Here is a 27,252-nt window from a genome sequence, read left to right as displayed (position 1 = left end):
CACTTCTGTAAGGCCAAGGAATCAGTCAACAGAGCGAAGACACAACCTATGGAACTGGAGAAAATGTTTACAAATCATATATCTGATAAGAGGTTAATATCTAAAATATACAAGGATGTTAACTCAATAGCAAGAAAATAAATAATCTGATTTTTAAAAAATGGGCAAAGGACCTGAATAGACACTTCTCCAAAGAAAATATACACATGGCCAGCAGGTTTATGAAAAAATGATCATCACTAATCATCAAGGACAGGCAAGTTAAAACACAATGAGGCCGGGCTCGGTGGCTCAAGCCTGTAATCCTAGCACTCTGGGAGGCCGAGGCGGGCGGATTGCTCCAGGTCAGGAGTTCGAAACCAGCCTGAGCAAGAGCAAGACCCCGTCTCTACTATAAATAGAAAGAAATTAATTGGCCAACTAATATATATATATATAAAATTAGCCGGGCGTGGTGGCGCATGCCTGTAGTCCCAGCTACTCGGGAGGCTGAGGCAGCAGGATCGCTTGAGCCCAGGAGTTTGAGGTTGCTGTGAGCTAGGCTGACGCCACGGCACTCACTCTAGCCTGTGCAACAAAGCGAGACTCTGTCTCAAAAAAAAAAAAAAAAAAAAAACACAATGAGATATTACCTCTCACCTGCTAGAATGGCTATCATCAAAAAGATGAAAGTTAGGGCCGGGCGCTGTGGCTCACGCCTGTAATCCTAGCTCTTGGGAGGCCGAGGCGGGCGGATTGCTCAAGGTCAGGAGTTCAAAACCAGCCTGAGCAAGAGCGAGACCCCGTCTCTAAAAAAATAAAAAAAAAAAAAAAAAAAAAAAAAAGATGAAAGTTAACAAATGCCAGTAAGGATGTGGAGAAAACGCACGCTTTGCACACTGCTGATGGGAATGTAAACTAATACAGCCATTATGGAAAACAGTAGAGAGGTCCCTCAAAAAATTAAAAATAGAACTACCTTATGCTCTAACAATCCCACTTCTGAGTATACAATCAAAGGAAATGAAATCAATACGTTGAGGAGATAACTGCACTTCCATCCATATTCACTGCAGCCCTTTGTTCACAATAGCCAAGATAAGGAATCAACCTGAGTGCCCATCAGTAGATGAATGGATAAAGAAAATGTGGTACATATATACAACACAATACTATTTAGCCTTAAAAAAAAAAAAAAAGAAAGAAAGAAATCCTGTCACTTGCAACAACATGGAGGAATTTGGAAAACACTATGCTCAGAAAAACAAGGCTGTCACAGAAAGACAAATGTTGTGTGATCTCATATGTAGAGTTTAAGAAAGTTGAACTCACAGAAGCAGACAGAAAAGAAAGTAGTTACCACGGAATGGGAGAAAGGGTAAAGGGATGAATTGGGAAGATGCTGGTCAAAGGATGCAAAATTTCAGTTAAACAGGAAGAAGACCTTCAAGAGGATCTACTTACAACATAGTGACTACAGTGTATAACAATGTATTTATTATAGGAATCCTAGCACTCTGGGAGGCCGAGGCAGGCAGATCGCTCAAGGTCAGGAGTTCGAAACCAGCCTGAGCAAGAGTGAGACCCCGTCTCTACTATAAATAGAAAGAAATTAATTGATCAACTAATATATACAGAAAAAATTAGCCGGGCATGGTGGCGCATGCCTGTAGGATTGCTTGAGACCAGGAGTTTGAGGTTGCTGTGAGCTAGGCTGATGCCAAGGTACTCACTCTAGCCTGGGCAACAAAACAAAACAAAATAAAAAAACACAATGTATTACATACTTGAAAATTGCTAAGAAAGTAAGATTTTAAGTGATCTCACCACAAATAAATAATAAGTATGTGAGGTAATACATATGTTAATTATCTCAATTTAGCTATTCCATAACATATACATACTTCAAAACATCATGTTGTACTCTGTAAGTATATATATTTGTCAATTAAAAATTAAATTAAAAATGTCAAATTAAAGATATAAAAAATCAAATAATTTAAAGTACTCAATCTAATAAAAGGCATGAACAAAGGAAAAAATAACAAATGGGACAAATAAACAATTAGCAAGATGGTAGACTTAAACATAAAATATTGATAATTATATTCAATGAAAATGAACTAAATACACTCTAAAAAGGCAAAGATTGGCAGTATGGATAAAAAAGCAAAAGCTACCTACATGTAGTCTAAAACAATCACACTTTAAATATAAAGACATAGATAGGTTAAAAGAATGGAAAAAGATACAACATGGAAACATTAGTTGTAGGAATGCTGGTAGAGCTATTATTAATATCAGACAATCTACATTCAGGCAAAAAACAACAAATATTAATAAAGCCAAAGAGGGATATATCATAACAATAAAAGGAACAATTCAGCAGAAGACACAATAATTCTAAATGTCTATGTACCTCATAACAAAGCTCCAAAACACATGAAGCAACAACTGACAAATCAGAAAGGAAGAATGGTCCTCTCCACAATTACAGTTGGAATTTTCAATATTCATCTCTCAGTACTAACAGAACAAACAGAAAATCAGGAAAGATATAAAAGACTTCAATATCATTAACTAACATAATTTAACCGACATTTATGGTACATTCGATACAACAACTACAGAGAACATATTCTTTTAAAGCGACCACGGAACATTCATTCACCAAAACAGACCATATTTGAGGGGATAAAACAATTTTTAAAAGCTGAAATTATAGTACATTCTCAAACCACACATAATTAAATTGGAAGTCTATGAGTGACTACGTTCCCAATTCTCCCCAAAAATGATATATAAGTAATATCAACATGCAGGCACAGGAGAGAATAGAACGCCTAATAGCCTCAGGCACTAAAGATTAATTCTCCCAAGAAACCCCAGTTAAGAAAGGCAGAATGAGTCAAAGGGAAAATCACAAAGGAAATTAGAAAATATTTAGAACTAAATGCTAATGAAACTATAATACATCAAAATTTGTGGTATACAGCTAAAACAGTACATAGAGGAAAATATATAGCTTTTAATCTTAATAGCGTAAAAGAATAAAGGTTACAAATAATAATTTAAGCTTCCCACAAACAAAACTCTAGGTGCAGAGGGCTTCACTCGTCAGTTCAATCAATTATACATAAACTTTCAGAAAAAGGAGAAAGATAGCATAGAAGAATAAATGTTACAAATAATCATCTAAGCTTCCCATAAACAAAACTCTAGGTGCAGAGGGGTTCACTGGTCGGTTCAATCAATCAATTATACATAAACTTTCAGGAAAAGGAGAAAGATATACTCTCAATCACTTTATAAGGATAGTATTTCCCTGATGTAAAAAAATGGTCAAAGATACTACAAGAAAACTAAAGACCAACAGGCCTCGTGAAGAGCAATAACCCTTAACAAGTTATTATAAATCAAAGCTTGCCATATATAGAAAGGATTATACGTCATTACCAAGTGGAGTTTATCTTGTGAATATAAAGTTAGTTTAAAATACAAAGTCAACTAATATTCTTGCTCACCCCTGGTTAATATTAATACTTTTAAAAAGTCAAATAATATAATTCACACATTAACAAGGACAGGCATAATCATCTCAAAAGATGAAGATTAAAGAACATGATAAAATTCAATACCCCTTGATGATAAAACTCTTAGCAAACTAGGAATAAATGGTAAATCCTCAACCAGATAAAAGAATCAAGAAAAAACTTCAGTTAACATTACACTTAATTATGAAAGACAATCCTTTTCCCCCTAAGATAAGAAAAGGCATGGATGTCAACAGTCACCAATTCTATTCAACATTTTACTGAAGGTCCTACCCAAAGAACTACAAGGCGCAACAATCGGCTAGGGAGGTAGAAATTGACTTTGTATTTATGACCAAGTACATAGATAATCGTAAGAGCCAGCAAATAAATAAAACTCCAATGAATTTAGTAAGCCTACAGGATACAAGACCAACATACAAATATCCACTGTATTCGTATTCACAAGCAACAATTGTAAAATAAAAATAACTAGCATTTATTATATAATAATATCAAAAACATAAAACACTTAGAGAGTGAAAACTACACAACAGTGCTGAAATGAATGAATGAAAATGTAAATAAATATACATGTGTGTATCTACCATGTTCACTGTGTGGGCCAATATTATATGGATTACACAAAAACATTTTTAAGTCTGGCTCTGGTTGTTCTAAATTTTATCCTCGGAACAAACAGTCGGAAACAAACCATCGGAAAACCAGGTACTATACTTGCACTACATTATTTTTTTTTTAACTGAATTGCATTTTATCAGTAAATCCTTGGTTTAAACTCTCTGTAGAAACAATATGAAGCTTATCATTCATTTTAGGAATGCTGAAAAAGTTAACTATTACAACATACAGTTCCTCCATTCTAAGGGCCCAAGAAATAATTTTTTCTTAGACCTAAGTTTCAGAAAATATGAGTTCTCCAAATCATCTAGTATGCCTATGGAGTTACATATGGACTACACGAACCTCAAAACTCATCAAGTTTTCAAATTTAGCACTGGTTGGTAGTTAATTTGATCTAAGTTTAATAACTATATACTATATACTTTTCTGCATACCACTTTTCCCCCTAGTCTTAATTTACTAATTTTGCTTTTGTATTTTACATTTTTTTTAGAGTATATTCTTTTATAAACTACTTCAAATCTTTTGGGGGGATGAAGTATCTTTTACACAATTGTTTTTTGTTTGTTTGTTTGTTTGTTTTGAGACACAGTCTTGCTTTGTTGCCCAGGCTAGAGTGATTGCTGTGGTATCAGCCTAGCTCACAGCAACCTCAAACTCCTGGGCTCAAGCAATCCTGCTGCCTCAGCCTCCTGAGTAGCTGGGACCACAGGCATGCGCCACCATGCCCGGATAATTTTTTTTCTATATATATTAGTTGGCCAATTAATTTCTTTGTATTTTTATAGTAGAGACAGGGTCTCGCTCTGGCTCAGGCTGGTTTTGAACTCCTGACCTCTAGCAATCCGCCTGCCTTGGCCTCCCAGAGTGCTAGGATTCCAGGCGTGAGCCACCATGCCCCGCCCTACACAATTGTTTTTTTAATTTAAAGAGAGCCCAGATCCTTATATTAAAGAATTTACCATTTCAATAAGGACAGAATAGACCATAAAATATTTTAAATGTACATGGGTCTCACATTACTTTTTCAAAGCACAAAAGGATAGTAGGATAAAATGAATGTGAAAAGAAGACTAGAGTGAGAAAACTCTACAGAAGGGGCATCTAAGAAGGACTTTGAATGATGAAGATGGTTAAGAGGGTAGAGAAGGTAGACAAAATGAGCAATAATTAGATAGTAGGATACAATGTAAAGCAAACCATTTTAAGTATTGTAAAGTTGAATGGGCAGAATGAAGTAAAACAATATATAGTTCAAGTGTCAAACTGAGCTTGAATTTGATTCTTAAATGTAAAATGACATAGTAGAATGGGTTATAAGTTTCTGGCTACAGATTGTCCAAAATACAGAAAGATAAATACTAAAAATACAGAAGATAAATACTATCATCTCAAACATTTTGTTTAGAAGTTATTGAAGCCACTGCCTTAAGAAATCTCATTATAGACTTTTATATTTAGAGGGGATCTTGGAGAAACTATTTGACACAACCAAATTTTAGAGATTATAAAACACGATAAAATAAAACTTACAGTATTTCAAATGCTATACAAAGCTTATATTATAATCCTTAAAACCCCAACCTACTGATCACCTGGGTTGATTTCAGTTAATATGAATGACTTTTAGTTCTTCCTCACTCTATATATACACTTAAACAAAGCCAAGAATTCAAAGACATTCCTAAAGGGGTGGGGGTGGGGGGAAGAGGATGGTGTTTCCTTCACAGTACAAGAATAATTCAAATTAAAATGAAAAACAAGCATTCACTATGTTCAAAATATACTGTTAAGTCAATGAGGACACCAAGAGGAATAAAGCTATTCACAGTAAATCAGGCTACAGCACTAAAGATGCAGAACAATGAAAAAGGAAGCCCATTAAACATAGTCTACAAATATTTAAAATCAGTATCAACATAATTCAGCATTCCTATTTATATACTTCTTATAATTCATAAAATACTTAAGAAATGATGATTCTCTTAAGATTTTAAAAAATGATACATGTTGGGTTTAATCTTAATATTCTGGTCATTTAATTGGATAAAGTTTTACAGAACAGAGTATCTTTCTATCCAATGTTATTTCCCTCTATTACATGGAGAAAACTAAAAGCAATAAGAGAGAGAAATTAATACAGATATTTTGAAGAAGTAAAATATTGCACAAATGTGATAAAAAGTCTTAAAAAGGAAATTTTCCACTACACGTGAACATTTAAACATAGCACAGGTTTTCAGAAAATCTTAACTGGTATTTCCTTACAAATTGTAAGAATTTAGAAACTATTTCTCAAACTTGTTTAAACACTTTACGCAAATAAATACTGGTCTTATATTATGATGACAGGATAATAAATTAAAATGCAGAACATGTGACAAGGTCTAAGAAAGTGGCAATAGGACAGATTCAAGGTTAGAACCAGCTAAGGGTAAACATGAGTTAAAAGAATAAGGTCAATAAATGAGAAGGTCTGTGTGAAATCAAGGAGTTAGGCTGGCAGCAATATCCAAAAACTGATAGAGGATCAACACTTGGACAATCTGTAGCCAGAAAAAGAAATCATGATGAGGTAGGCAGCAGATACCAAAACTGAGAGAAAGAAGCTGAATGACAAAAGGTCAGACACTAAAGAATCCACACAACACAGATCACATACAGTTTGAAACTCGCCTAACACTATTTCTCAATTCAACAGTTCCTGGGAATTTAAGGGTGGTGAAGAGTTGTAATTTGATAAGTAGAAAGATGGGCAGATGTTACTGTCACTTCTATTTTCCAATGAAAATATTATTTATTCCAATACCAATGACAAAAGTAAATCGTGGCAAAAAATATGGTACATATAAATATACATATTTGTATAAATAAAATAAGAAAATATAAAGTAAATTTTGAAGTCAGGCACGTTGGCTCACTCCAATAATCCCACTTTAGAAATCCACAAAACACTTACTAGTATAGTATATAAATGATATACATTACATAAGTCAACATATTTCATATAAAGAAACACAGCAAATACCCATCAAAAGAGTCTACTAAAAGTAATTTTTATGGTAAATGACAAGTGCATTTCCCTTTTTAATTGGAATGCATTAGTCCATAATCTTTACAAATCAAAAGCAAACAATAACTTCTCTGAGACTTTTCAATGTTATTTGAAAAACAAAAACAGCCAAGAAATAGTTCCATAATAAACCTACTTATTTTGCTTAAATCTGACCCTTAATTTAGTTCTAACCTAAAGGATTTAGTCAAATCCTCAATCCATTGTGTCTCTAAGGAGCAAACATAGAGAGTTGGGGTTTTTACTTTAAATTACTATAACCTGTAATGTCAAGTACAGATGAAGCTAGAGATCCTGGCTTTAGTTGACAAAGGAAAAAGATTGGGCATGAGAGTTGTTATTATACTTAACACTATAAATATTTTTATTTTTATAAAAATCACTACTGTTTTAAAGCAAAAATATATTAAATACTGTACCCTGAACAAAGTATTCTGAATTTAATTAAAGTTAAAAGATAGACGTATTTGTAAAAATTTCTCATTTCTAAGATGGCTAAACATAGTCCAATTATAAGTAATAAACAGAATACGTAGTAATCATTTGTTTCATGATTTTATTTATTTTTAGAGGCCAGGTCTTGCCATGTTGTCTCAAACCCCTGGGCTCAAAGCATTACTCCCACTTCAGCCTCCCAAGTGGCTGGGATTATAGGCACTTGACATCATGCTGAATTTATTTGATGTTTTCACATAAAAAAGCCTACTAGCTTGGGCATGGTGGCACATGACCTGTAGTCCTAGCTCCTAGCTAATCCAAAGGGTGAGGTGGGAGGGAGGATTGCTTCAGCCCAGAAATTCAAGGCTACAGTGACCTACGATTACGCCACTCCACTCCAGCCTGGGTGACAGAATGAGATCCTGTCTCTTAAAAAAGAAAAAGGAAAAAAAAAAAAATTAAAAAAAAAATTTTTTGAGCCTATATATATATATATATAAAATATAAACCTCAGGTTTATATACATAGCCCTTGATCATGCAAATGTGGTTCTACAAAGAAAGAAAATTTGGAAGACTCTTGCTTCCTATTGATCTTTTTTAAGTATTAAGATCATTATTACATATAACATATAGGGAAATCGTCAAAATTCTAAAATTATAATCATGTCTCAGGAAAAACAACATAAACAGAACAAGAGAAGAGATATTTATGTGGGCTCTCAGCCCTTTTTCTACCATCTGTATTTAGCTACTTTCCTGAGCTTTAGTTCCTGTTAGAGAAGGTGAGCAGAAAGAACAGAAACACTTTGCTTTAAAGAAGAAAATTACTGACTATATTATTTGAATAACTTAAATAACCAAGTTATTCTATTTAATCCATTACCTTGGATTGCAGAAAAGCAATGATATAAGCTCAAATCAACCTTTTCTTGTTTTATTATAGATTTTAGACACAATGTTTTACTTAAGATTTTAAAGATCTAAAAGTCAACTTAAAAACATGGGTATATATGTAACAAGCAATCACAGTTTAAAAGGTAAACCACAGCATTATGAGAATTTATACTATATACACTAATGATACTGATTTCAAGTTTCTTTTTTACTAAGATTTAACAAGAGCACCTTTAAAAAAATTATGTTTCAAAAGACCAAATTATAAAAACAGAAAAAAATAAAAGTCCAAAGTTAACTTAATGTAAGCAGAATCTATATAAAATCTCATATACTCAATAAATACAATCACAAAGGTGAAATTACATTAATTAACTTGAAATAGCTCAATATTAACACATTAATTGCCATGTGAGTTGTATTTAACTAACTCACACTAGCTTTGAGCCTGGGGCCTTGTGAAGCATATGTAACTCACACGTCTCTTTACCTCTGGAGTCACTTGAACTATTTTTCAAGTTGTATAACTCATGCACAGAAAACAACAAAAAATTACAAATTTTTCATTAAATTAGAAAGGATCATTTTGCTTTCGAAGTTTTTAATCTATTTTTGCAATAAAACACCATGGCCCCAAGGAAAAATATTTTTTTCTAGTGTGGCAGTGTGCTAAGTACAATAATAAAATTATCAGTATGTTGTGCAGATGAACTTCATTATCCATTATTGGACGTTTATTCAAGGAGTTATTCCTTTGAAAAAAGAAGATACTCTTCTAGAAATCTTATTATGTAATACATATCTATTTACTTGCAATACGAGATGTTTTAGAAAATGGTAAATTTAGCTTCAGAGTTAGCAAATTTATTCTTTGCAATTTTATTTTTAGCATTAGGTCTTGAATACTTATAATTTTGGAAAAGAAGCCTCTTATTACTACTTGGAAAATTTTCATATCTATCCTACCAATTATTGACAAATACTTAATTAAATCAAATAATATTTTAAATAAAGAGAGAAAACTACTCATTTAGTTTAGTTTAATGCAACAGGTATACAGAAACCAAATTAAGACATTGAAAATTAGGACAATTAAAACTGCATAGATTTTAATAACTAGTAACAATTAGTAAATTAAGTAATGCGAAAATCCTAACATGACACTAAACAATTTTAATGGAAATAATGAAAAGACAATTGTTGACACAGCATTTAAAAAATCTAGGACTAAAAGCACAAAACTATGCTCAAGGGGGTTTTTCTCTAGAAAATAAATAGGACTTGTAAAATCTGTTACATATTGAAATTTTTAATGACCAAGGAAAACTGTCAAATAGATTTATCAAGAACTATAAAGTACACTTCTTTAACATCTGAAGCAACAAATTTTTAGAAAGCAAATCTAAAGGCACCACTAGAACTTTATAATCTAATTAGACTTGTTTAAACTGAGCCACTAAAAAGTCATGTGACCACCCATAATTACTAGAGTCCCTGGTTGAATGTGTATACCACTATTTCTAATAATTTTACCACACCATTAAAAAAAAACTAATAGTATCAAAGTAAATTTTTTTTAAAAAAGGAAAACAATAAAAATTAACCACAATTCAATTCAGACAGCAGCTCTCAGAAAGGGGGGGGGGAAGCATGTTGTTGGCAGGTGTCTGCAAGGAGGAAGATAATACAATGGAATCAGTTTTCATTCTGCAGAACAACCATGAGACTTGCTGCAATGTCAGCTCCAAGCACACACTGAGGGACTCCAGAAAATACTCATTGATCATGCAGCACTTTATAATGCGCATAGGCTTTTTTCTCCTGCTAACCCCGCCTAGCTTCCCTTTGCAGCTTCTTTTCCCAAACCCTCTCCCCACAATAAAATCTCTTCCTGTAGACCGGGAAATAGTTAATACATTTTCAACAGTCTAAGTATTAGGAATACCACTCTCCACTTTGAAGCCTCTTTATCTGAATTAGCCAGTTTTTTCTTAATGAAGGAAATAAATACCCTACAACCTCACAAATAACAATATGGGATTTAAATATCAATACCTATAAATACAAATTTTTGATAGCATACTACACCCAAGGCCAAAATCAATTATACTTTGACTTTGACATATATTTCCTTGGACTGATTTATACTCAAATAGGTTCTTATAAAATTGATATAACCAGAAAAAAAAGGAAATTTAAAATTCTCATAACTCAAATTACAGAAAATTTTTATTCATAGCTCTCTAGCATTAGTGTCCTAAATTTTAGGGGGTTTAAATTTTTAATAATTTATTTTATAATAATCAAAGTCACATGAAAAAAATCTAGGACCAGAGTGTACCAGCTAAATTAATCAATTAGATTGATATACATGCTCAGTTTTAAGTTTAAATATCCAGCTATTCTTAACAGTTAATTGCAAGCAAAGCTTTAGGCTTAGATATGTAAATGAATTCTAAGACATATGATACTAAACCTACTCAAAGCTGATTTGCAGACCCCACCTTCTAATGAGTTAATCTAAAGGTCAGCACCAGCACAAGGCTTTTTATCAGTCAGAGCCCCCTTTTTCCCTACCAAACATACAATTTATGAAACATGAAGTTTAAACAAAATAATTCTAGACTCCTTCAGTAATCATGTGAACCACACTGACACATTCTCACACGGAATAAGGTCTGACCCTGTCTTGCTTTTATGCTTTGCTTCTCTTTGCTCTCTCCTCTAATCTATTCATCTGTAAAATAATTCCGGCAGACAAGATTTCTTTGTTCAGATTTCAACTTTCATTTCATTTACAAACCTAGCCCTACCTCAAGAATGTCTTCTAGAACATATGCTTCCATTTCAGCCGCTGTCTCCACCATGTTTTATCAAACTGCCATGTTTCTTACTGCACTATGATTAGATCATTGCCAGCAGGAACACTCCTCTGTGTCAGCAAGGGAACAGGAAATGGAATGTTCTATTACATGCCTAAAGCAGCTTAGCTGTTCACTAGCCAGGCATCTACCAAAAGAGCAGGGGGTGACTCACAGTGTATTTTTTAAAGATACAGAAGCTCTATTCCAAAGCAAACTTCTGTCAAGTAATTTCAACAGACAAAATAAAGTCTCTTATTTTACCATTTCAAATTTTAAAATCCTAAAATTGCAAAAAAGAAATAATTACATATTTTTTAAAAAGCTATTTAACATGTCTGGCTTCCTGGTTGAACAAAAGAGGTTGAAGTGGGTTACGCAGCAATTTATCCTTAGTGAGATTAATGGCTGTATTAAAGACGCAAAGAAGGAGCATGATAATGCCAAATTAGGAATTTGCTACATCAGGCAAATGGATTATATAATATACATATTATAGTTAAGACTCGAGGGTATCAAAAATAATTATCCTTATGTACATTTTTGAAATGGTAAACTGGTTTTCTATAAACTAATCTGTTTGTAAATATCTATCACAATAAGATTTAATAAATGATTTACAATTACTGAAGCAAGACATAACATACCATTTTATGTCTATTCATTTTCTAGTAGTGCTTTTAACTTCATTTGCTAGCCAAAGAAATGGCCTGTTTTTTCCCTTATCATAAATAGTTCAAGAGACTAAAATATTCCAGATAAATGAAATTTAGAGACTCTCTATCTGGATCATCAAACAGCAAATAAAGTGAGTAACACAAGAGCCAATTTATACTATATTCATTGTTGTAATTGATCCTCTTAGGAAAATATATTAGATTGTCAAATTTCTTCTTCATGCAATCTTGAATATGAAAAATGCACTGGAAAAGGAACAATGTTTAATGCTCTGTAGCATTAATGGAATTACCTGCACCTGTAGGAGTGCCATGCAAACTGAACTTGAAGTGATCCCTCAAATGTGCAGATTAATCAATCTAATAATTCTAAGTGAACAGTTCTTCTAGTCTCAATTTTCTTGAACTAACTGATGAAAATTTTTAAAAGGGGGAAAAAACAAGAAAAAAATGGATGGAATTAATAGACATATTAACCCATATGGCCAAATCTAAACTAGAGAAGTGATGATGTGAACGACACTGCAACTGGTACTCCTCAAAGTGATGCCCTGTTTTAGTGGAAAGACATTTTGGAGTTCTCTTGTGCCTCAATTTATTAATCTGCAAAATGGAGTAATGTTTGTTCAACTTGGAATATTAAGAAACTGTTCAAAGTACAGTTAACTAGGCAGATAAGGTTTCTTCTTTATGTTGATTAGATGAGATAAATACCTACTAGAGAGTCTCTGATAGGAGGCACATTTACTATGCCAGGCAATATATGAGAATTTTTTTTATATATAGTTATCTAACCCTCAAAACAACCCAACTATGTCACAATAACTTAAAAATAATATTAATAAGTATATTTTGCTTACTATATGCCATTTTAAATACTTTGTATATATTAACTCATTTAATTCTCACAATAATCCCAAAAAGTATTATTATTATTCCCATTTTACATATCTGGAAACTGGGGCACAGGAGGTTAAGCAACTTGCCCAATGATTATGAGTTATGCTATATTAATTAATATTTAAGTTGAGGGGCTAAGATTAGAACCTAGGAAACTGGCTCCAGAATTAATCCCTGGAACCATCTACTATACTCCCTCCAGGTGATATTATTCTTATTTTACAGATGAGGAACCAAGTGTCAGACAAGGCACACAATTACATAGCAGGGTCAGATACACATTCAAATCTAGAATTGTCTGACTCCAAAGGTTATGTGGAATTAATGGCAAAAAAAATGATTTCATAATGTTTTCCCTTAGACCTTACCTAGTGTTTACATTTATGTATGGGTATGCCTGACATGTGGAGGCTTCTCAAATAAAATAATTTCCACTGTGAGATCTGGCCTAAACAAAAACTATTAAACTGGCTTTTACCATTCCTGCCTTCCAGGTCAAATAAACTGCTCATCATCAGACTTAAGAAGTCATCAGCAAGGTTTCCCTTTCACAAATATTCCTCCAATGTAAGCAAGCAAGAATAGGCTTGAGTTCAAGAAATTCCTATGTTCTTTTTTTTCCCCATACACCAAGAATAGGCTTTCCAAGTCCTTTATTTGATAAGAAATGGGGCCCCTTACGACTCAAATCAATCAAATCATTCACTCTCCCCTTTCCTTCTGTTGTAGGATTACAGGGTGCTTTTCTTATATTTTCTGATACTTCCTGTTAGGTTTTTAATAAATATATGACTATAGCCTGCCTGCAGAATTATGTATGTTTATAAACCACTTATCATCTGTCTCTCTTATACACCAGAAGAAAGGCGGCAACACTTGATGTTTGCCAATACACACCCAGGGCCAGCAGTCTCTGGCATAGAGCAGGCATTTAAGTATTTTACTATTAAATAAGCAAATGCATGAATAAAAGAATCATCTGATACCCAGTAAGGCATTCTAATCCCTTTTAAATTATTGCTACTACTTGTAATAATTTCTGATGACAAAAACATTTATTCCTTGACTGTATCTTTAGGTCACTGAAATAAGATATTGGAAGTATTTGATATAAACAGAATCTAAATTTCAGAATTTCTGTAATTTGTTGTTATATAGCAAAATAATTATTTTCTCCTTAACTTTGTTTTCTAGTCCTTTTTGTTAATATGATTACCTATGCCACAGCAGGATACCGTGGGCAAAAGGATGTGAAAAGAGATTCACAGCACATCTATCTTAAGACCCATCATCCTAAAAGTGAGCCACCTTCACGTTCAACCTCATTTTATAGGCAAAAAAACCTGTCTTTCCATTTATCTATAATGAATTTCATGCTGAGTACAGTAGCTCATGTCTATAATTGCTTTGGAAAGCTGAAGGAGAAGGACTACTTGAGCCCAGGAGTTCAACTAGCCTGGGCAACACAGTGAGATCCTGTCTCTACAAAAAAATAAAACAAAAAAAAAGAGGATTTCAATAGCACAAGGCTTTTCATTTTTTGCCAATCCGTCCTCCCCCCAAAAAGGTATAAATAGCAGTTAACATACTAAGCTTTGCAAACGAATTAAACCAACATATAAAATAACTTAAAATCATAAAATATAGACCGAAATGAGATTCAAATATCCAAAGGGAAGAGATCACCTCATTAAATAGGAGGAAAAGGATGAAAAAGCTCAATAAATACCTAGATTGGGGGATGATGGAATCATTCACAATTTACAATTTTATTTAGGACCAGCACTGGTTTCCTTGAACAAGAAAAAAGAAAGCCAAAATAAAAAATACGTAGAAATGTCAAGGCCCAGCGTGGTGGCTCACAACTGTAATCCCAGCCCTTTGGGAGGCTAAGGCAGAAGGATCATTTAAGGCCAGGAGTTTGACCAGCCTGAGCAACACAGGGAGACCATGTCTCTACAAAAACATTAAAAATTAGCCACGTGTGGTGATATGCCCTTGTAGTCCCAGCTATTCAGGAGGCTGAGGCAGGAAGATTGCCCGAAGCTAGGAGTTTGAGGTTACAGTGAGCTGTGATCACACCAATGTACTCCCCAGCTTGTCTCTTAAAAAAAAAAAAAAAACAGTAGCAATGTGCTGATAAGCAAGCAACCCCATTTTGCATGACTTAACACTTTGCTGATGTCTATTCCCCTCACATAAAACTTTTTTCTAATCAAAATTTCCTTGTAAAGGAGTTTTATTCTGAATGAATTACAAGCGGCTATTCTAGCCCACTTACTTACTCCACCTAAGAAACGCTCTATAAAACCCAAGACTCTCCCCTTTTCTCTCATGGACGTTTTCGCCTCCACCAGTCTGCACCCAGATGCTCAAGATAAACAGCATTTTGCTACACATGAGGCTTTCTGTGACTCTCTCTCAGCTCTAGACCTAACAATTCTCACCAAATATTTTCTTCTATTTAAGAAAGGGCAACACTTCAAAATTCACATTTTCAAACAAAACAAAGACAGATAATTGGTGGTAGAACAAGTAATGGTCTTACCCACCCACATAAGAACTACTAGAAAAAAATCTGAAACAATTTCACCTCTCAAAATGCATATATATTGATACAAGTCTGTTAAAAATACAGATCTGAAATCACCATCAGTTTTAAAACATGTAACCAGATTTATCCTTAGCTCCATATCATTTCCACTTTTCAAGGAATCTCAAACCAAAGTTAAGGATATATACATTTGTAACCTTGTAAATAAAATAATGCAAAAGCCATCCAGTAGTATATTATAAATATGAAAAGAACATGTATTATTTTATAATATTTTGAATATTTAAAAATATTTAATTGCTTAAATAAAATTTTTCTTGAGGCTAATACTATAAAAAGCTCTAGCAAACTTATTTTTGAAAGATCATCATTAGCATTTTGATCATTCATTTATACAAATATTTACTGAGTGCTTATTTGGTGGCAGGGTTTATACTACATACTGGATATAGAATGGCAAAGAGAATTAGTTCACCTCTATAAGTCTACAATCTAGAACTAAATACTGACTCTTGACAAAGTTTAAATATTAAAGCCCTCAATAACTCTTTTTCTTCTTTGATTAGTCCCTTTCCATTCTTCTCTAATCTAAATAATAAATAAAACCTGAAATTCAACTTAGTGAAGAGAACTATTATGTTTAAAATACAAAATATTTCACCCAGATGTGTCCTACGTACAGAATGGAATATAAGTAGTCTTGTCCGAATGTAAGTAACATACTAAGCCAAGTAAAAAAAACAAAGCAGTGATCCTCTTTTCCATCTCCAGTAGTAGTTGTGTCTGTTGGATATTTGCATTAGTTGTCTCTACCCATGGTAGGTCACACCATGAATTCATTCTTTTTCTGGTATTTCACAATAGGTTCTATATATACACAACACTGATAAAATACTTATTGTTTTTAGGTCACATTCAAACCCCTCATCAAATGTGTCTGTATTGTACAATCGTTTCAGAATAAAAATAAAAACAAATACATATATAATAGAAATTACATATTTTAGTGCTTTTGTTTTTAAACAGGCTAAATATACTGATGGTACAAGCACTTTCGATGTGATCAGCAAAACATGAATTGTCCTCTGATCCAAAACAACAGGTAGCTACCAACAAAAAGACATACACACACCACACAAACACACGCCCACACACCACATACACATTCAAACACACAAGAATGGGGGGAGAAGGGAATCTGGGGATAAAAGTTAAAATTACAAGGTAAAGAGCTTAAATTCAAAGCCAACTTTTTAGAGTCACCAATTTCTACCACTCTGAGGGACTAAAGAAAACAGCTCCTGGTAACTGATGATAGTATCAAAGCCATGGAGAATAATCCAGATGTAAAAACTACCCAAGTAAACATGAAATCCCATTGTCACTGGTTCTCCTCCTCTGGTACCTTGATGGTCTGGGGTCCCTGACAAACAGCTCCCTTCAGACTGGTCTCAAGACATCTATCACCACTTTACTTCTAGCCTAATCTAGTCATAACAAACCATGAATGGTTTGCCTGCAAGCAATTATTTCAAGTATCAAAAGACTACCTGGGATATTGTGAAATATACATTCAGTCTCTTGTTTTAGTCCAATCTTAGTCCCTCTATACCATCAGATTACCATTTTAAATTCATAATTCAATATATTAAGAAATGTATTAAATCATATTGCCTCCATCCACCAATGACTAGGCCAGAAACTGCAAAACAGGCACTATTTCCTATTCCACTAACCTGATGCTGACCACAGACAGATGACCTTTAGGGGCCTTCACATGAAGAAAATCTCAGAGCACAGACTATGACATTCCAAAGTTCTCCAGGTAGATATACAGATAAGACTTAACAACTACCCTTGAACCCATATACATAAAGAAATACTGATCTCATTCAATATAACTGTGAACTACCTCTTTGGTCATCATAAAACTATTTCAGCTATGTAAGAAGTAATGGTACAATTACCTTCAACTTACCCCCAAATTTCAGATAATAGGTTACTATCAAATAAATACAGGAAAACAGAAGACAGTATTTACCAACCTCTATGTGTGAATATCTCACTAGTATGCATTACAGAATAAAATGTAACCCACATTTGTATCTTTTAACTCTTCCATCACCAGTTTCTTATTAGAGTCACATATTTTTAGAAAGCCTATCAACTCCCATCCTCTTCAAGAACATATATGCCAATTTCTCTTTGTGAAGGTAGGCCATACTGTTTAAAAGCTAGGCATTGAGTAACTAATACCTTACAAAATATTTAAAGGTATAATTGACCTACCAAATATAATTTTATACTTAGTATTTGTTTTCATATCCTTGAGAAACCTGTCCCATTCTTACTCATACAATCTCATAATCATCGGTAAAATGCTTAATTTTAAAGTATTTCTCATAATTAAGTTATTTTTAGTTTATGCATCTGTATATCTTGATGTTTCAGCACTCCAACTTGCTGAGAAAACTATGCACAATCAAGTAGAATTATTATAGATAGTATACCTAGGTCTTAGAAAGTCTTTTGCAGTTTATATTTTCAATCCTTAAAGGCTTATAATATCTTAAGATTTTGTATTTTTAAAAATAAAATCTGAAAAATATACAGTTAGAAATCCACTTACCCAAAGATCATGTTTCTGATCTAAAACCAAGCTTTCAAAAAACATATTACCTATATAGAGCATAAAGTGGCTGCCAACCGGACTTTAAATTGAAGTGGCATCACAATAAGATTAATTCTTTCACTCACAATATCATCTGAGGGAGACACACAAAGGGTCCTCAGTAAAGATAGGAGGGCTAGGTATATAAGATCAGCCTCATCTTTAGAAGGAAGGGTGGGGGAAAGGCAACTTCTATTTCCATCTTCCTTCTTCCAGCTTTTCTAGAAGATACACTCGGCCTCCAGTAGCTGTAGGCTCTCCTTGATCACATGACTTCCACCTTAAGGCTAAACCAGCTTTCTAATCCTGGGCATGAGTACATCAGAGAAAATGTCATCTTATTTAGAGACATTGGAGGGAAGAAGGACGAATAATTTTCCTGTATTTCCAAATTACACAAAATAAACATTTTTTTTAAAAAGCGTTTGTCGGATTTCATGGAAAGGACTCAGAAATTAACACTCAAAATCAAGTGTGAGCCAATCAAGAAATAATTATGCACCCTACATAAAAATAGTCACATTTGTATTCTATGCAACTTTCTAGTTTCCTGGAATTAATTCCTATGTGTCCTCTATTTCCACCTCAGATAGTTTCTGAAAAGCATGTCGCCTTGGAATGCATTCACTTCATAAATAGCAGTATTATTATAAGTAGGTAGATACAACACATAAGCAATTTTTTTAACATTATAAATGTGATGCATGCCTTCAGGGTTTTTAAGAAATTCAAAGGCTACAAAGGCACAAGATGAGTAAGTCTTTTTTTGTTACCCTCCTGCATCAAAATGGCAATATACTTAAATTAATAGACTTCTAGTGCAGCTACCAGTTTAACTTTAATGCCATTTCCTTTCTCGGTTTGTTTTTTTTTCTTCTTTAAGATAGAGTCTAGTTCTGGCTGTGTCACCAGAGGCTACAGTGCAGTGACATCATATCTCACTGCAACCTCAAACTCCTGGGCTCAAGTGATTCTCCTGCCTCAGCCTCCCAAGTAGCTGGGACCACAGGCCCACACCACCATGCCCAGCTAATTTTTCTATTTTTTGTAGAGATGGGATCTCACTCATGCTCAGGCTGGCTGTTTCCTGATTTACCAATTTTATATGCTTGTTATCAATTAAATGTCCACTAAAGAAATAAGCATTGGCCATGTCTTTGTTATCCTCCATCTCCTATCTCCTAATTTCATAGATTTTATTACTTTTATTTTATAAAGGTTTTAATGCATTCTATTCCATAATTATCATAAAGCCTATTTTATGTATTTTCTAGGTTGATTCTAAAAACAAAAAATCAATTCTGTGCACTTACAATGTGATTATGTAAATACTAGTTACTGAAGAACATGTAATATTACATCATGTAGACATTACTGATTGAAGGGGACATATTCAAGTATTCTGGACTAATAAAACTTGAATTTCCTTCTAGTGTTCTTCAGGTCTTTTTAAAGGCCCAAGACGGCCACTGTAGCTATCAGTTTCCTCCTACCTCCTCCCCATGACCCCCACTAACACCATATCCTCTATCTTGGATTATCTTTTCCATTGTGTTATACTACCTCAAATATTTCCATATAGGGTGCATAGTTTTTCCAAGTGTAAAGAGTGTTCTTGTCCTCAAAAGACAGACAAGTGTGGCTGGGTACAGAAAATGTAGGTCCAAATCCAATTTTCCTCCAATGGTGAAGTCACTGTTACATTATCCCAAAGGATTCAGCATGACTGGTAAGAACTCAGTTATTTGATTTTCCGTATTTTATTCCCTCTCCCTGGCAGTAATTTTAGGGTTTTCTTTTTATCCTTAGAGTTCTGAAACTTTACCAGATGCGTCTAGATGTAGATCTCTCTCCATTCATCTTGCTTGGTACTAGATGGGCTCTTTCAATTATCTTTCTCCAGCTCAGAAAATTTTCTTCAATTATCTTTTTCATTATTCTCTCCTTCCCATGGTTCCTGATCTCTGCTTTTAGAACTCGTATTTATGGATGCGGAAACTTTGTGATATGTTTTCCATACCTCATAAATTTTCCTTCAATTTATTCCAGATTTTTTTTTTTGCTTCACATATGCAGATAGTGCCTCTCTTAATTCCAAAATCAACAACTCAGTCTTGATTCCTGCTAAATTTTTATTTTAGCCCATCCATTAAAATTTTTCTTTATAATTTTCAAAACTGTTTCTATTTCTCTGCCTCTTTTTCAATGAAGCTATAATTAGTCACTGCAATGTATTCTTAAGTGAAATACTAAGTACATTTTTTCTTTGAAGTTTATTCTTCTGAGTTATATCTGAGGTCGGGTGTTCTTTTATTCATCTTAATCCTCTTCCATCCTCTTGATTCTCCTTAATTGTCTGATTTATCTCTGTTTATATTAGCAAATGGAAGATTACTTTAAAGAATATATAGAGTGTGGACTTTCTCTGAGACTGTATGAGTTTGTTTCCTCAAGCAGCTTCACCCTTAAATGGGAGAGCAGTACTATCTAAGCAGGTAGGGTATATGGATAAGCAGGCACTCCACAAAGGTACTTGATAGGAAGCCAGCCTGGCTGGGAAGAAACAAATTTGTTTTTCCCTGTTTTAGTGTCTCTACTTCTCTCTCAGGTTCTAACACCTCAGTGGATATCATACTGAACTACTGGCCTACTTTCTTAGAAGAACAGTTCTCAAACTTTAGGCCTACGGTCAGGCATCAGAGCTGTTTAAGCTGGAGAAAGGAGGCCCAACTGACTCACTACTTTGAAAAATAATTCTTGGGAAAATTCTTGATTATTACCCAACTACCCACTATCATTCTTCGTATTTATTGACTCCAAATCTGGAGCCATTCTGAGGTTCCCCTAGGAAAACCTGAGCTTACCTCTGGTATCTTGAGTTCCAGTTTCTTCTGGGATTTTGCTGTCAATCCAATTCCATGAACTTTCTATCTTCTTCAAAATTTCTGGTCTTCTGAAGGTACCTGTAGTGGACTGTGAACTGTAATTTTACTGTTCAACATGCTTCCTTCCCTGCCCCATTTTGCTAGTATCATCACCCTTCTTTTTGTGGGGAACACATTCCATGTGGTTTAGGTAGAGGTGATTCTTCCCAGCCACCACAGGGGTGGCCACATGACCTACACCTAGCTAGAATATCCCATCCCCTTCTCCTGTGACTGACAGCCATGTCTGTCTGGCTGAAAATAAAGCTAATACAGAAGAAAAGAGACCAAATATGTTGAGAGAGAAACAGTACTGATCACATTATTGAAGTCCGGATCCACCTATTTGCCTAAGATTAAGCCTCTCAACACACACACACACACACACACACACACACACACACACACACACACACGAGCACATGTGCGTACACACACTAAAATTGTAGAGATAATGAGGGCCTTTTTGCTACTCTTAAGGTAGTTTAACATCTGTTCCCACTTTTCAGAATTATGGCTTAATTCAATCTTTAAACAATATCAGTGGGACAACTGGGAAGAAACGAAGTTAAAGGAATGTGCTGAGTCAACTAAATATATATTTTTTAAGTTTGGTCAATAATAGTAAAATAAATCTGAAGAAATCAAGTTATAGCTTTAAAGCTTGTTAAACATACAAAGAGGAAATAGCTGCAAACTTTATTAAGTATGCCTCATCTTTCCATGACACTTTTCACCTCCCTAGGAAGTAAAAAAGAAAGCAGATATAAAAACCAATTATCTCTTAACTGATTTTTTTCCTGAATCAAGATTTCAATAGTTTCAGAAAGCAAAAAAGAGGGAAGAAAAGAAGGTTGGTATTAATTTAAAATTTTCTAATCAATTATTATTCAAATAACCTCTCTGAAGACAGAAGAAGGAAATGGTTGGTCACTGATCTCCTGGATGGATAAAAGATGAAATCCAGTCCTCCTGACCTAAGGTTCACATCGCACGGTTTATTCCTCAAGAACCTATGCCTCAAGAACTCTATAACCTTCTGAAATAATTCACAAAATGCTGTATGATATATTTAAGTAAATTTGGGGGCAGAAGAGGTCTACAGTTTTCATCAGAATCTAACTGAAGTCCATGACCTAAAAAAGGTAAAGAAAACTGTTCCTGACTAAGAAAAAAAACTTTATTCCAGAATATAAGAATTCTTAAATACAGAGAAATATCAAAATAAGTAATGAATACTTCCAACATATAAGGCAGTGTAATGTGCTGATTATGTAGATTATTTCCATTCTTTAGATAAAAACTGTTAAAAAGAAATCATTAGCCCCGACATGAAGAAAATGAAGTAGTAACTTTCCCCAAATCACACAGTACCTAAGCAAGATTCAAAAGCAAGTTGCCCAACTCAATTTCAAATTCTTTCCATATCATGCTTTTTCCAGGAGAAATATTGGTAAGAAAAGAAATACAAGGACTATGGGTTATTTCAGAATTAAATGTAACTTTTTGTAAAGCATAATAATTATGAGCTACTCACATGCCTGGGGTTTAACGAAATTGGAATCTGACCCTTCTTCCTAATTGCCCTTTAAGATTTTCAGAAAAACTTCTGCTTATGGTAGTGAGGTCAGGAGGATCGTAGTATTTGATTAAGATGTATGAAGCTTAACATTTTAGGTTGCCTAAGCCAATGAATGGGTCCTCTTGCCAAGCAAAGCTTTCTTCTGAGATCTATGGGATATAAAACAAAGTTGCTCACGCATACAAGACAAAAAGCTACAATAATATCAAGCCTGTGTTTTTGTTTTGAATTTTCAGAGACAGGGTCTTGCTCTGTCACGCATACTAGAGTGCAGTGGTCTGATCATAGCTCACTGTAACCTCAAACTTCTGGGCTCAAGCAGCCTCCCACCTTAGCCTCCTGAAAAGATGAGACTATAAGCCTGGCTAATTTTTTAAAATTTTTGATAGAGGTAGGATCTCAGTGTTGCCCAGGCTGGTCTCAAACTCCTAGTCTCAAGTGATCTTCTTATCTCCCAAACTGCTGGGATTACAGGCATGTATTTTTTTATGTCTTGGCATAAAAGACAGGAGGATCTGGTGTGATTAAGGCTAAAATAGATGAAAACTTGCTCATATGAAATGACCTCCCACATACTAAGGCACATTCACAATTTTAATCATACTATAGTACTTGGATATGGCCAAGAGAACGAGTACTGAAGTTTAGGTTGCAGCCAGAAAGCTGGGCAGAGTGGTGGAGAGATCTTGGACTTGGTGGTTATGTTGAGGCACAGTAAGAAAAGAAAAGAAGAAAAAGTAAAGGTAAAAGAAGAAAAAGTAAAAGTAAAAGAATAGTACACAAAGCAGGTTAGGGGTCTGTTTTAAAGGTCCCAAGATTTAGCAAATAGCATGATCTAATCTTGCTTTGATACTTTGCCATTTTATCTAGAACTCCAGTATTATCTGCTAAGCCTACAACAGAGAAGCCATGGGAATATGGTTTGCTTTATCATTCCCAGAAAAGGAGATAAGAATCAGAAAGGGATATGCATTTCCCAGTACTCTTATACCTCCCTCTTTATTAACAATATGATAAAGTACTATAAATTTTTAAGTGCTGGGGGAATTGAAGAACATATTCTATTTAAAGTCTAAAGATCTAATAAATCCAGAATATAATCTAAAGGGCATCTAACTCAAACAATTATTATGTGTGAACTCTTTATGACAGAATCCCACCCTCTTAGCTTATGCTAATATTGGCTCCCCCTAAAATAATTAAGCCACATGCACAGTTACAACTGAAAAGTTTTATTGGAAATTTATAAATTCAATAAAATAATCAAATTAAATGGAATCGGGAAGGAAAATAAGATATTTTTCTAAATTAACACAATAGCTATAGTCTGTCATAGGATTAGAGTAAAAAAAACAGCTATCTTAGTAATCACATTTTCACAAAGCTCCATTCTTACTCATACTTCAGTTTTAACAACCAATATTTATGAAAATCCTTGTATTTCAAAAATGTTTTCACAAACATCATCTCACCTAACCTCCACCAAAAGAAGGTACAACCATGCTCCTTTTATGAGACTGAGAGATTCAGTTTATATGTCACACTTACCTAATAGCATGAATTAAGAGTATTAGCAGGGTCTAAAACAGCTTTTTTCTTCCCCTTCATGTTTTGTGCACTTACTTTTATAGTAGTCACTTCTTTCATAGTCATCTATAAAATATGTATTTTGATTTGATGTTTCAGAAATGGTGAAGAATACCATACTGATTTACTCACAGTCTATGAAATCTATTATCTCAAGATCAATCACATGAGTTTCCCCAAGACGGGGCTTAGGGAAACAAGAAGATGAAATAAACAGAGCAATATTAACTAGTTATACTCAGATAAAGTATTTTGGGGGGAGAGGCTCTCCCCAGATTAATCCAATGTTTTAACCAATTCCTAAATATTCCAGGACTACTACTAGTTATGTGTCACTACACATACATTAGAGTAAGATGTCATTCACATAGATCTGTATAGAGGACTTAGAAGCAAGATGGAATGCGTAGTGAGCTCTACAATTTACAAAACACATTTATTGAGCAATTAACTAGGGAGGCCATAAAGAGTAGTAAGGAGGCAGTGAAGCATGAGGGTTAAAAAAACAGCCTTTGATGTGAGACTGCCCATATTTATATTCCATTTCCGTCATTTATTGTGACCTTGATCAAGTTACTTATTCTTTGCCTTGATTTGTTTTCAATTACAAAATGTGGATATTATGTACCCCTTAGAGTTGTAAAAATTAAATAATATACATCAACACAGTGCAATATATATAAAGCAATTAGACCTATGGCATAGTGAACATTTACTAAAATATTACTGGGATTAAATTATTCAACATGCTAGGTATTTTGAAAACCTTTAGAGAAGAAGTGATGTTTGATATGGTCGTTTAGCAGTCAATAGAGAGGGAAATCCAGAGAGAACAGAATGAATAGAGCTTGAAAGCTGACATTTGACCTAGCAGATCCTATACCATTACAAAACCACCGTAGTTTAAAAAAATATGATGTTGACACAATAAAATGGCAGTTACAGAAACAGATCCATGTACCTTAGTCTAGCACTTTGACCACTGGAGTATACCCTACAATAATACAGAAACATATATACACAGATATCTATCAAAAAGAGTCCACTACAGCATTGTTTGTAATGGCAAAACATCAGATACAACCAAAATTTCCATAAATTAGAGAACAATTAACTCTTGATACCTGACAAGGAAATACGGTCATTAAAAGGAATAAGATGTGTGTTCACACAAAAAGTCTATGATGCACTATTAATTTAAAAAGAAAGTTTCAGACAATATTTTTTACAATGCTCTCATTTGTGTAAAACAAAAACTTGTTTATATAAATATATATGTGTATATGTACATGAAAATGCAGAGAAAAGGGCAAAAAAATTCACACCTTGGGATATAAAAGAAAGATTTTCAACTCTTATCTGTTATCTTCCTCTATTGTTTAAATTTTTACAGATTACATTTACTATATGATTTAATAAAACAGGAAAAATTAAAATGAATTTTAATAAAACAGAAATAAAGGCAATCTCCCTTTGAGATTCCGCCATCATATGGAATCATATTGTCTGACTTCAAATTTTACTACAGCACTTTAGTAACCAAAACAGCATGGTACTAGCATAAAAACAGACATACAGACCAATGGAACACAATAGAGAACTCAGAAGCAAATCTCCATATCTATAGTGAACTTATCTTTGACAAAGTTGCCAAAAACATACATTGGGGAAAGGACAGTCTCTTCTATAAATGGTGCTAGGAAAACTTCTACATATCCATATGTAGAAGAATAAATCCAGACTTGGCCGGGCGCAGTGGCTCACGCCTGTAATCCTAGCACTCTGGGAGGCCGAGGCGGGCGGATTGCTCCAGGTCAGGAGTTGGAAACTAGCCTGGGCAAGAGCGAGACCCCCGTCTCTACTATAAACAGAAACAAATTAATTGGCCAACTAATGTATTTAGAAAAAATTAGCTGGGCATGGTGGCGCATGCCTGTAGTCCCAGCTACTTGGGAGACTGAGGCAGCAGAATTGCTTGAGCCCAGGAGTTTGAGGTTGCTATGAGCTAGGCTGATGCCATGGTACTCACTCTAGCCTGGGCAACAAAGCAAGACTCTGTCTCAAAAAAAAAAAAAAAAAAAAAAAAAAGAATAAATCTAGACTCTTACCTCTCACCATACACAAAAATCAAATAAAAATGGATTAAAGACATAAATCTAAGATCTCAAACTATGAAACTACTAAAAGAAAACATTGGAGAAATGCTTCAGGACATTGGTCTGGGCAAGGACTTCTTGAGTAATATCTCCAAAGCACAGACAAACAAAGCAAAATTGGACAAATGGGATCACGTCACGCTAAAAAGCTTCTGCACAGAAAAGGAAACAATCAACAAAGTGAATAAATAACCTACAGAATAGGGGGAAATATTGGCAAACTAACCATTTAACAAGGGATTAACAACTAGAATATATAAGAAGCTCCAACAACTCAACAGGAAAAAATAAAATAATGTGATTAAAAAAATGGGCAAAGGACCTGAAAAGACATTTTGCAAAAGAAGACATACAAGTAGCCAACAGGTATATGAAAAATTGTTCAAGATCATTAGTCACCAGAGAAATGCAAATCACAACTACAATGAGATATCATCTAATCCCAATTAAAATGGCTTTTATCAAAAAGACAGGCAATAACTAATGCAGGCAAAGAGGTGGAGAAAGGGGAACCCTTTGTACACTGTTGCTGGAATGTAAATTAGTACAACCACTATGGAGAACAATACAGAGGTTTCTCAAAAAACTAAAAATAGAACTACCATATTACCCAGCAATCCCACTGCTAAGTATATATCCAAAAGGACAATCAGTACATCAAAAAGATATTTGCACTCCCATGTTTACTGCAGCACTATTCACAATAGCCAAGATTTGAAATCAACCTAAGTGTCCAACAACAGATGAATGGATAAAGAAATTGTGGCACATATACA

The 27,252-nt window shown here is 34.1% G+C and overlaps 1 protein-coding gene across 6 annotated transcripts in view; it reads right to left on the bottom strand.

Annotated features, from left to right (window-relative positions):
• The window catches only part of ANKRD17 (ankyrin repeat domain 17), a 158,897-nt gene that overhangs the window by 113,474 nt on the left and 18,171 nt on the right, over positions 1-27,252 (bottom strand). Inside the window, exon 1 of one of the 6 annotated variants that reach the window (XM_012744850.2) lies at positions 11,378-26,364. The exons of 4 other annotated variants lie outside the window; for them this stretch is intronic. In XM_012744850.2, coding sequence (XP_012600304.1) covers positions 11,378-11,431 — 54 coding nt within the window. In that variant the 5' untranslated portion in view covers positions 11,432-26,364. Of the gene's footprint in view, positions 1-11,377; positions 26,365-27,252 lie in introns of those variants that run through there. One more of the 6 variants, XM_012744865.3, reaches the window with a different exon arrangement.

Source organism: Microcebus murinus, chromosome 26 (genome assembly GCF_040939455.1).
Source record: "Microcebus murinus isolate Inina chromosome 26, M.murinus_Inina_mat1.0, whole genome shotgun sequence".
NCBI classification, from domain to species: domain Eukaryota; kingdom Metazoa; phylum Chordata; class Mammalia; order Primates; family Cheirogaleidae; genus Microcebus; species Microcebus murinus.
This window is presented reverse-complemented; position numbering and strand designations above follow the sequence as displayed.